Source organism: Orbicella faveolata, unplaced genomic scaffold, assembly GCF_042242905.1.
Source record: "Orbicella faveolata isolate gen_17 unplaced genomic scaffold, um_ofav_v1 contig_46, whole genome shotgun sequence".
NCBI lineage: Eukaryota > Metazoa > Cnidaria > Anthozoa > Scleractinia > Merulinidae > Orbicella > Orbicella faveolata.
In genome coordinates this window covers 6050827-6062934 of record NW_028301576.1, presented here as the reverse complement: position 1 = coordinate 6062934, position 12108 = coordinate 6050827, and the positions used below count along the sequence as shown (strand labels likewise).

Below are 12108 nucleotides of genomic sequence, written 5' to 3'. Positions count from 1 at the left end.
TACAATAGACCGTAGGATTTCGTGACCAGGGTCGAATGACACACATGTTTATGATTGCAAGGTTTTTTTGCATACACAGTCAAGTATTGTTGTTTCTTACCGGATTTCCTGCGGTTAGACCGCAACAGAGGCTGGGATAGCGCCTCTTTGTTTTGTTCTGTGTAGCCCTTTGTGTTCATAGGTAATGTAAGGAGAGTTGAAAATAAAACCTTGTGTTGTGAAGAACTTAGTCTGTTTACGTTCGTGCGTCTATTTGCCTTGACCCTTGGCGACGTTACAATATGTTATAATTTTATTGCAGTAGTTTTCCTTTGAATGTCACGCGCCCTTTTAACAATCGGCCTTTCAGAATTTTCATAAATTCATGAATTGCGTACTTGAAGAATAACGCAATAATCTTTTCCCTCATGTCACGTCGTCATATAACCCTTCAGTGTGTTACCCCAATTCCAAGTTCTTTGGCAATTTTTGACTTACGTGTAAATCAAGACAGAAAAGAAAAAAATATATCGAGAAATAGCGACGACGATTCTATACGATTTTAAGGTTTTATTTGTGTTGGCTTTATAGCGCAAGGGATCAGAGGCTTTCGTGACATTATTGTCTACTCAAAGGATGCGTCTTTCTCTCGCGTGATAGTCTGAGTTCGACAATGGCGCTTTTTCGAAGAGTTCATAGAATGTTCCGACGCCGCCTATGTCTGCTGTTCATGTTAGTTTGGATAGCCACTGTTTTTCTGTGCGGACTAGAACTTATGAAATTCAAAACAACGCTGAAAAGACCAGGTAAGGACTATATGTTTACAGCGTTCGGTTCCCGTGAGGAAACTAAGTTTCTCTGCTATTGCTGTTGCAAAAATGATATGTGTGTTACAGCGATTTGAAAACTGAAATATAGCTGAAACAATACGGTATTAACTGGAGAGCAAAAACATGCTAAAGCATGTGAAAATGATAAAATGCGTCAAAAGTGTTAAATAATACAATAAATGGATTTTCAAATGGTATTTTGAGCTGAGAGTAGCGAGATTTCAAAGATACAGTCACATCGGAAATTAATCTACATACAAGTTGTAATTGTATTTCGCTCTAGATGTATTTGTATCGAGCACTCCTACGATTGTGTGAAACCACCTCTATTTTTCTTTGTTTAAATTGATCTATAAATAGATATTTTCGATTCTTTTCGGGGGGATAATGGCATTCAACTATGTCAAGCTCACCGGTACAATTCATCAGTACGCGGATGAAAGACAAGAATATAATCGACTTGAAATAAATAGTAAACTGTGCAAGTTAGTAAAAAGGCTTAGTTTAGTTCGGAAGAGGTTAATATCTACAGATATCTACATTTTATTATTAGGAGAAAGTCGCGGAACGCAAATTTCGTTTGCTTGCAAGATGACTCTAGATTTACTTTTTACTTTGAACTCGTAACGCATTATAAAGTTGTTATGTGATGCGCTCAAGACATGTCGCGCCTTGCGTGAGAATCTGTAGTAACACAAGGGCCTCCGGTGTTATGGGAAGTCTTTACAGTGAGCGTTATTATGATTATTAATTTTCATATGAAGCGGAAAAAAATTTAGACGAAAAAAGAGCTTCTTGAGACCTCAGGAAATTGTTATGCACAAATCTATTAAAGATTTGATTATGTGTGGTAGTTTTATGAAGGGTTCTTTGTGTGTGTGAGTTCAGCGGGATTTGAGATAATTTAAATTTTCTTTAGGAAAACATTTTTTGTGTGATACCTATGACATTTCCCGAGACTCAAGAAACTCAGGATATTTCTTACCGTAACATAATTAAGCTAAGGCTCGCGTATGTTTTCTAGACGCTGACCCCCAGAGTGAGAGGAAAGTAAAATAGATTCGTTCTCGTAGCCATAAACAGTGCACTACAATACCTTTATTGACTCTCCCCCGGTCAGGCTTTTCAATTAAAATGCAATTAAAACATTGAAGACAAATGAAATATACATTACAAGCTGGTAAAAATATCATAAATAAACCTGAATTCACATTATAAAAGAAAAAATGCTTGATCATGGACAAGGTTTGAGCAAGGTTGTTACGTAATAATGACCACCATACGGAGTTTTCTTTCTTTTTTGGGGGGTGGGGGAGGGAACGGGGGACTCGTGAGTATAATCTAAAAGAAAAAAGAACTAAAAACATTAAAACTCTTGCAATACGTTCGGCTCACAGTAGTTTTGACTTCCTTACACGAATCAATAAGTTTTGGCTGGAAATACTGGCAATGACATAGCGGAGAATAGCGGAGAAGAATCGCCGGTTTTCATGTGACGTCATCATTTTCTAAAAATTTATTTTTGATCAAATGTAAGACTCTCTAGTGACTTGGCGTTTTACAACGTTTAAGCTCGACAGCTTTCTTCATTCTCTAACAGAGCGCGTTTGAATTTCCAAGTTTATGCGTTGCGTGACATCAAATGGCTGCCCGTGAAGGCTTTTGAGTAGGTCAAAAGCTGAGTCATCGAGTAAGTTTTTGCTAACTGGACAGTTCTTGCTTTAGAAGAAGTATTAATTTCAATGTGTCGGAGCTCTTTTCGTTTAAACAGTAAAACACAATGACAGATGTTTCTGTTACTTTACGGCCACCATGTTTGTGTCCCTCCGAGGGGTACTAACATGGCGTCTCCATACAAAGCTCTATAAATTTGGATGAAACACTTCTCCAAATAACGTGCGAATGAAAACCCGCACAGTCCTCAATCCTGGCGAGGTTGTTTATGTAACAATTACCTATCATATCTCAGATTCTTGAGTTAATTTATTGAATGGTTACGATTTTTATTGATTTTATGATAGCGTAACAGGGCAAACCAGCAATAAGATTAGTACGAAACCGTGAACTATTAGATTAAAGTGATTTGACTTTTCCTTTGTGTTATCTATTTGATACAGGTTTATCTAGTCGAAGCAAAACGAGTAAACATTATCAATTGATAAGCAGACGACAGCATCAGCGACATCACGTTGATAAGGTATGTTCTATATGATAAAAGAATTGGCTTTTTGTAGGCTCTCCTGGGAATTCTAATGCGGCGAATGATCTCAATTTTAAAAAGGTTGAGAGAGATAACCCTAGGAATTAGGCCTGTATGGCGGATAAAGTACACTAATATTCGTCCTCTTTTGATTGGGAGAAATTCTCGGCTGTGTTTAAATACTTACCCCCACCATCCGCCATGATTGAAATCTATGTCGCGGACCAACCAGCAATTACCAAGCATTTGACTTGAGCTCGGTCTTGACCAGCGCTCGGATTTAATTCAAAAACAATCTATTTTCTCGATTTTCTCCATATTGTAGTTATGCTTTATTATTTTACTTGTTTATTATTAATTTTATTTTACCTTTTTTTAAGTGGCTTTGGCAATAGACTATTTCATAGCTGTCTGCTAAGTGACCTGGCTTTTAAATGGCAGCCAGGCTGGAAGTGACCTTGTTTTGTTAAAGACCTCACTGCTTTTGTTGTGTAAATCAAGTTGTTCTAATGCTAACTAGTTTGCATTTAAATGACAAAAGTAGAGAGGTCACCTCCAGACTCGCTTGCATTCATAGGCCAGGTAACTGAGCACACAACTCTAAAATGACCTATTTGCCTCCATTAAGTGAACTTAATTAGCATGCTATGACACATTTATAGGATTCAAGATTTTTCTTCTTGTCTGATGGCTTCAGAAAAGATCATGGCAAGTTAATGATAGGTAAAGATGAAGACGGCGTTTTGGACAAACGGATTGGAAGTGACGATGGAGTACCAATGGAGGCGACAAAAGCAAACGAACAGAACAGTGATGGCGATGAGAATCTTGAAGAATATGAAGAGGAATTGGATCCGGCAGGCATAAAAAATACGGAAATTAACATAGACTCGGCAAATAGTAAAGAAGACCACGAAAAAGATGAAGGAGGATTAGAAACGAAAGTGCAGGAAGAACTAGAACAGGACCATAGACAGGAAGAATTTGTAGCAGAAGAAACAACATATGGCGAAGAACAAGAGGAAGAGGAATTCGAAAAGGAAGGAGAGGAAGAGATTAACGGAAACAAGCAAGGAGGAGGAAAACAACCGAAACAACGAGTGGAACAGAAGGAAGATAAGGAAGAAAAAATACAGCAAGAACAGAATTATGAAGCAAACGTGATGGACGTACAAGATGAAAAGTACAAAAAAGGAAATGCCGAAACTAACGAGGAAAATGATTATTTTCCTCAACACAAATATAAAGAAGATGAAGAAGAGGATCCTGATAAAGGAATCGGCGAACGGGAGGAACAAGAAGAACAAGTACCAAGTACAACACAAGAGGAACGAAATCAAAATGATGAGCAAGGCAAACAGCATGGGCAAGATGAATCAGAAGGTTTAGAAGAACAAGATGATTATGAAGAAGAGAATTATCGTAAGTTAGTTAACCAAAGTGAAGGGTTAAAGAACGAGCAAAGACCAGACAAACAGAAGGAAGAAATAGTGGTAACACAAAAGTACAAAGAATCAATGAAACATGACGACAACAAAGAAGCCTCAATTTCTAAGACGCAGTCATTCAAGATGGCGGACGAAGGAGTGCCATCAAACAAAACGAAGCGAAACGAAGATTTGACGGAAGAAGATGAAGACGAGGAAACTAAAGGCAAGTCTAGCAATGAACATGACGATGTGACGCTGCAAGATGAGGGCGAGGAAAATAAAGGCAAGTCCAGCCATGAACAGACGGAAAGATTTGGTGCGTCACTAGAAACAGTGATTAAACCTGCAAGTGTGATAAATGAGAGCAAGGCAAATGATCAGAGTTCAGTTGCTCAAGACGTTAAAGACTCCGTTTATCTACCGCCTCTTAAAAAGGTTGAGGAAAGGGTTGAACTGCAAACAGACAGAACCGAAGGTGACGTCAAATTGAAGGCAAATGGTTATTCAACAAAGGTGAGCGAAATGGTTGAAGATAAAACCACAATGAACAGAGAAGCAGGGCAAGAAAACAATGCAACAAAGTCAACAGAATTGGTTAAACAAGGGCCAGGTGAAACAGAAAAGGTAAGTGAAGGGGAGGAAGTAGGCTATCAGACAACTACTGTAACGTTCAGTTCTAAGTCGAAATAGTGATAATTTGCCCTCGTGGTTAACATTCTCAAGATTTTCTCAAAACTTTGTCATTTCACGCTGTTGTTTCTTGTCGTTGTCGTTGCTTTTAGTTCACGCAAAACTACCTTATTATAATCAATGGGTCTGACGGTCGGTTGACAGTCAGTCAACTAGTTTGTAAGGTATTGTGATCCGTTTTTCGTATTTAACCCAAATGCTGTTGCTATATTCAATCTTCATCTTCAACAGCGTTCAAACATTTCAGTTTAAGCTGTTCTCTTTATTCAATTAGATTATCGGTGCAGACTGCACGAATGAAGAATCATTTTAAGACACTTGTCAGGGATAATACTTAATCTTTGTCCTGTTAGAATTCACAATCCGACGGGAAGGGTTTGCAAGGATACAAAACAACTAAAGAGAGTGTCGAGAATGAGCGAAACAAAGAAAGGTGGGATGAAATACACAAGTATGGAACTTCTGTAACAGAAAATAAAGAAACTGTTGAACAAGCTAATGATGACGAACAAAGTACAGCTAATGAAAATGGAAGGGCTAGAATTAGTGAACGGATCGAGCCGGAAGATGAACATAGTAAGAGCGACACGAAAAACCAAGAAGACAAATTGAATGAAGAGGGACAGAAGCAAATCTATGAGGGTAAAACAAAAAGACATGATCAAGGAAATGAAGACAAGCATAAAGTGAAAAATGAGAGTGAAAGAAGCGATGGAACTGAAAATGGAAAAGGGGTTAAAGAAAACAAGGCCAACCAAGAAGAGCAGGAAGCGGGCGAGGAAAACCATGCTACCGAAAAACGTCACCGAGAAGATGTAGAAAGATACCAGGCGGAAGGTGAGACAAAGAGTGATGAAGCAGGTAATAAAGATAGATAAAACAAGTAATAAGTTCAAATATCAAAGAAGACGTAGACCTTCACTGGAAATAACCTAGAAATCACCTAGAAATAACGTTTTGTTCTATGAAATACCCAAGCCGTTTTGTCCGTTTCCATTGATAACAAAATATGGTTTTTCGATGGTTTATCAAGTTTCTGTAAACCAAGCTAAGGTTTCTTTCCGTATGTTTCATTCTTGCTTAAGAACGACCATCTTCGAGGAGAACTTCATTGCCCTGGGCAGGACAGCCAGTAGTCTCAACAAAAGAGGACGGCCGCGACCATCAGCAGCACGACAAGGAAACTGGTCACGAACAAGGTAAGCAATCTGTAAATCATAGCGCGTTTTACTATTTATCACTGCTAATGAGTAACGCAGATACGTAACAATCATTTCAGTTCGAGCTTGCGTTCGATATGAGATGTTATATACTCGGGAATATAATAAGGCAGATTATTCTTGCGTGTTGATTGGTTCTGACTTATATTCTGTAGGAAGACAGACGATTAGATGACGTCATAACAGTTTTTGTTTCTTATTATGTAAAACAAATAGATTCCATGTATGTTGCCGTGCGTCTGTTCAGTAATAGTTCTTCTAATAGTTTCTACCACGTTTTGACATCATCTGTAATCTGCGATCGATTCTATTTAAAACGCCCCCAAAATATAGAAAACTGAAATGAATTAAAAATAAAAACACCCTCAAAAAAACTACGCGTACACTTTCCATATTTGTTAAGTATCGTACAATTGTTCGCATACCAAGCATGATGGCTGAGCCAAGATGTAAACTCTTGAATTGCATTGTCCTATGATCCAGTTTTTAATAGTTGTGGACATGTCACGAGTAGACGATGGTCTTATAGTTTTAAGGCGTTGTGTCATTTTCAGAAAATGCACAGGTAAATGACCCAGCATTATCCCATCCTAGATTAAAAGGCTCTAATATTTTTTATGTCTGCTTAGAAGTTTTAGTGCGTAGGATTTTAATTGCGTTTTTATATTTTGCTACTGAATAACATAAGACACTGTACTTTCAATAAAACAATTATCTAATGCTGTTTTGTCATATCGTGGCCCATAACGGTTTCCACCATTTTTTCAACACTTTTTCTTTGATGGATCATTGCAGGGATTGTGCAGTGGCGAGATCGCTCGCCTCCCACCCATGTGGTTTGGGTTCTATTCAAGCCGAATGCTGCTTATGAGTCAGTTGAGTTTTTGTTAGACCTCATTTTTGCTCAAAGCCTTTGCTGGGTACTCCGGTTTCCTCCTTCTGGAAAATAAGCATTTCCAAATTCTAGCTTTTTTAATTTGTTTACGTTTTAATTATTATTTTCTTTGGCATTTTATTTTATTTTATTTTATCTGTTTATTCATTTATTTCATTGACTCGTTTTTATTGTATGTTTTCTCACAGTGTTCTGTGCTATTTTGCTTTTTTATAGATTCTTTTGAAAGCAATAAAACGAATTCCAGGGAAAGGAACGTTCGTTTAGCTCAACCAACCACAAAGCCTGTAAGTGTTATTGCACAAAGATAAATTTTCTAAATAAACTAGTATGGGTGATTCAGGAAAGAGGCTTCCAGTAGCTTGTTCAGAGTATGAATTCGATTTGCGCGTTTTTTTTAAATAAAAGGTCGGAGAAGCTGGATATTTTAGATCAAATATTTTAGATGTACGTCAACTGAATCTAATGTATATTTATGTAGCCAAGTATAATTCTCGTTCCCAGATCGCTCGTGCTTTCAGGGGACTGGGGACAGGCCGAGTTATATCTGTACATTTGATTTTATAACATTAATATAGTCTATAAAACTTTTAATAATCTCCACTTAGTTATAAATTTCTGTTGTACCTGCAAACTAGCTCGCTTGAACGCTCCTTTCAGTCTCCACTTTTCTCTTCCACAGACAATGTCTGAAGAGCTTTTACTGAGACGGCAAGATGAGCGAAAACACACAATAAACACATTCTGTCGGAATCAAAAATTTACTAGTCTACCTAACAGAATGACTCTAAAACATCTGGTTGTTATTGACCAAGCTGAAATAATTTACTGTGCAATCCCCAAAGTTGCAAGCACCGAATGGAGGGAAGCTTTGTCGGTTGAACTGGGCCATGGTAGAATTCAAGGGAAAAATGCGCAAAACAGAACCTTGTGGAAACATCTTAATGAATATTCCACTCAGAATATAACTGAGAAACTAAAGAAGTTCCACAAATTTCTATTTGTCCGGGAACCATTTGCGAGGCTGCTATCCGCTTACAAGAGTAAATTTTTGGCTGGCAACGAGTATTATTTGAAGACCTTTGGTCGGAAAATTATTCAAGACTTCAGAAAGAATGCTACGGAGCACGCGAAAAATACTGGTGATGACGTCACGTTTCTGGAGTTCCTAAAGTATATTGCCGTAACGCGATTTTACGATGAGCATTGGCGCCCTTATGATGACATCTGCCACATGTGCAGCGTTAATTACGACTTCATTGGTCATTTGGAAACTATTGAAGAGGACGCGCCGTTTTTTCTTAAAGAACTGGGTATCGACGACTATGTAACTTTCAAGTCAAGCCGCCGTTCACATACCTCACCTGAGTTGCTGAAGCATTATTCACAGATTCCCGCGACATATATCAAGAGGCTGGGGAGAATTTACTTCAAGGACTTTAAAATGTTTGGATATCCCTTTCCCGGACCTTTAAAATCGATCGTTGAGGATTCAACTTGAGAATCCTTTTCTTTAAAAGCGCTAGAATAGAGAAATAAACACTTTTTATATCATCATATATACAGAGAGAATTAAGGGTAAGAGAGAAAGCTTATCCACTGTAGAGGGTTTGTTCCTAAGTTTTGTCCCCCACCAGTTATTAGGCACCTTAAGCAACAGACGTCGCCGGCCTGACGACGGCAACCGGAAACGTGACATTTCTTTCGAGACGTCACTGCGCATGTACAACACGTTGTGACCCGACGTTGCCCTGAGGTCGAGAACGTGAGAACGTGGGGTTTCACGTCGCGACGAAAACGTGAGTACTTAATCTTTTGTTTTGATCCCTTTAGCTTACTTTTGTGCTAGTTTGGTGCCGAACGAAGGTAAAGTTGCATAATGATTGCCTTTATGCTTAAAACAATGTTCTGGAAGTATTCCTGGACTCATTTTTTCTTAAGTGAAAAATTGTTTTTCGTATGTCAAACTAGCCTTCAGCGAAGAGATTGCTTTCATCTAACGTAACGCCGCTTAGTATAATTGGTTTTTTCAGATTTTCTCAACTTATAATCGGTAGATTGCTATAGCGTGAAATAACATTGATTTTATTTTAGCAATCCCTCGTCTTGGTATTTCGTTTAATATAAAGGCTTTTTTAATCGACTCGATGAATTTTGTATTCGAACAGTGTGTACATGTATTTTTTGAATGTTTACAAGAGCTGACAAACTTCGCGCTACCAAATTGTCTCGCCTGGATTTTATTTCTTGTACATACAAAATTATTGCATCCTTCGCAGAATGCTGTTTACGATTCTTTATCAAAAGAGCTGGCAAAACTCCTGTATTTGAGCGGCCGATCAATGTGTCGAATGAAAAGCGCAGTGAGCTGAGATTTTGTTCAAAATCTATGTTTAGCAATAAAATCTATGTTTAGCACAACAAGGTGTGTATGTAATCTTGGCAGTCTAAAAATACACCTGTTTTTTTCTCAATGAGCGGTGATACAAACTTTAAGAATCGCAATTAATTGCTTTAGCAATACACGTTTTACATGTAAAATAATTTCTGCTCTTTACATTTGACATTTCAAAGCAGGCAAAGTTTATAAACTTAAATTGTTTCGTTATTTTTCGCAATGATTTTACATCTCTTAGTAAAACATGAATAGTGTAAGGTTTAATTCCATCGAGTTATTTTTCAACTATAGCTTATCTTCAACTCGTAGATGGAGTGGTATAAACTTGCTGTCGCGACCGCAACCTGAAGCCGTTCTAGCCCCAGTTTCTTATCGGTCGTCACGTCGCCGTCGTCAACGAAAACGTCTGTTGCTTAAGGTGCCTATTTCTGGATCAGAACGGTCTAGAAGCAGCCAATCCTGTTACGATAACGCTACTCATTTTGGCATCCCAAATGGCTTTGCAGGCATTTTTACCCTCCACGAAAACATCTTTGCAATGCGCACAGTGAATGTATCTGCGGGAGGACTGTGTACCATACTCGAGCCTTGAAAATGAGGCATATAACCATCTAACTGTTCATTCTCTCTGTTATTTATATTATAATGCATGTATATGTGCTCTAACCTCTCAAATACAACGCCTGGCAACTCACTGTGAGATTTCTTGAACAGTAATCATGTTTGTGACAACGACAACAACAACAATGTGAATATGAGCGAGTGAAATAAAAAACAAAATCAGCGATTCAATATATATATATAGATATATACATGTTCATCATGTTTTTTCGCGACTTTGTTTACTCTGAGTTGAATGGTCCTTGATCGATATATCAGAATTCTAACTTGATATTGAGTGCGGAATCGAAAGTCGAAATTGAATTGCAGGTGTATTATTTACAAGTAATGCAATGATTTTTCTCGTGCAGTTTGGAATAAATAAGCACTCGTGACTTTTTCTCCGACTACATTTTTTGTTCTTAATTTTTTTTTCGGTATGTCAATTTTTTTTTCTTCTGCTTGTTTATTCCAAATTGCACTCGAAATCATTTGATTACCTATACAATGCTCCCCGAAATTCCGAAAATTGATGAATTTCCGAAATGCAAAGTATCCGAGCAAAAAAATCCTCAGAAAACACTGTTCCATTCGTTTCTGGAAACTTACTGAAAATCATAACAAAATTTTTCAGTCCATTGGAAGGCGCCACACAAACAAACCCATCGGTCAACCATCTTATGCCTCGTCCACAATACCCCGGAGGAATTTGAAAACGGAGCTTTATTTCTCCGATTAGGCCTTCCGTCCACACTAATCCGTCACGAAAGTGGGGGAATTTAAAAACTCCGGCTTTAGTGTGGACGAAGAACATTTTCAAAGGAAAATGAAACTTTTCGAAAACGATGACATTACGATAATCAAGATTTCTCTGATCGAGTTTTTCTCAAAAACACAAATCTGAAATGACAGGTGATCGTTCCGTTTTCAAATTTCTCCAGCGTGATGTGGACGGAAAACATTTGATGCGTTTTCAGAGTTAAATCCTCCTTATCAAATTCCTCCGGCGTAGTGAAGGGGCCATAATTATTGCTACAGATGGTTTGCAACCATTCCCGAGAGATCTAAATGACAAAGACCCTAGCGGCCATGTTGGATAACAGGAGCAATAAAGCTCATTAGCATTCTTTTGTTGACGGCCATCCAACATGGCGGTGATGACGTCAGTTGCAAACGATCTATCGGACAAGGCCATCAAGTTGAAATGTTTCGACTTGTTAAGTTACCGCAAAACTGTGAATACGTTTTGAGTGTATGGAATTCTAAGAATTGAAGACTTTAATAAAGAGAAAAGGGATACCTACGGGCAAACATTTAAATTTATCAAACAGTTGAAGAAAAAACACACACACCGATGGAGCGAAAATGTATCAGACCAAATATTTCGCAGGCTAAGGTGGCATTTCCTCTTACTGAATATGGAATTTGGCAAACAAGGAAGTGAAATCATATATGTGCATTATTGTTATCACGCAATTTGTATTCTAGCAGCTGACGCTTGAAATTGGCCTATGCAAAATTTTGAACTGGAAAACATCAGACATTTACAATAGGTAATCACGATGAATCACAATGTGTAATTTACAATCTGTATCACGAGCTAATTAATTTCATAAGAAGTATCTTCCCCAGAAAGACAAAAATACTTTCGGAACCTTTCTCCGTTTATTTTGCAACGTAAACGAACGTCATTACTAACTATATTCCGTGCAAAGGCAATTACAGACGTCAAAACTCGGTGTTCTAGCTACAGTGACTAAATGGTCATTTTCGGCAGGTTGTAACCCAAACAACGCTGGTTCGCGATCACGGAACGTGTATTCTACCACAAGTTGCTAGCATTGGAACTCAGTTTCAAGAGTTTAA

At 38.0% G+C, this 12108-nt stretch overlaps 1 protein-coding gene across 1 annotated transcript; it reads left to right on the top strand.

The window, feature by feature from the left end:
• The first annotated feature begins 428 nt into the window (after nt 1-428).
• LOC110049292 (uncharacterized) lies at nt 429-10438 on the top strand. The gene is made up of 7 exons (XM_020755081.2): nt 429-785; nt 2927-3006; nt 3672-5063; nt 5483-5966; nt 6215-6328; nt 7461-7531; nt 7927-10438. The coding sequence occupies exons 1-7, from the start codon at nt 653-655 to the stop codon at nt 8743-8745; spliced, it is 3093 nt and encodes a 1030-aa protein (XP_020610740.1). The 5' UTR covers nt 429-652; the 3' UTR covers nt 8746-10438.
• Nucleotides 10439-12108: the final 1670 nt, after the last annotated feature.

Bases quoted from the DNA above. Each gene is read 5' to 3' on its own strand.
- LOC110049292 (XM_020755081.2), top strand. From the start codon at position 653: ATGGCGCTTTTTCGAAGAGTTCATAGAATGTTCCGACGCCGCCTATGT. The intron at 3,007-3,671 runs GTATGTTCTATA...ACACATTTATAG, and splicing joins AGCGACATCACGTTGATAAG to GATTCAAGATTTTTCTTCTT. The intron at 6,329-7,460 runs GTAAGCAATCTG...GCTTTTTTATAG, and splicing joins GGAAACTGGTCACGAACAAG to ATTCTTTTGAAAGCAATAAA.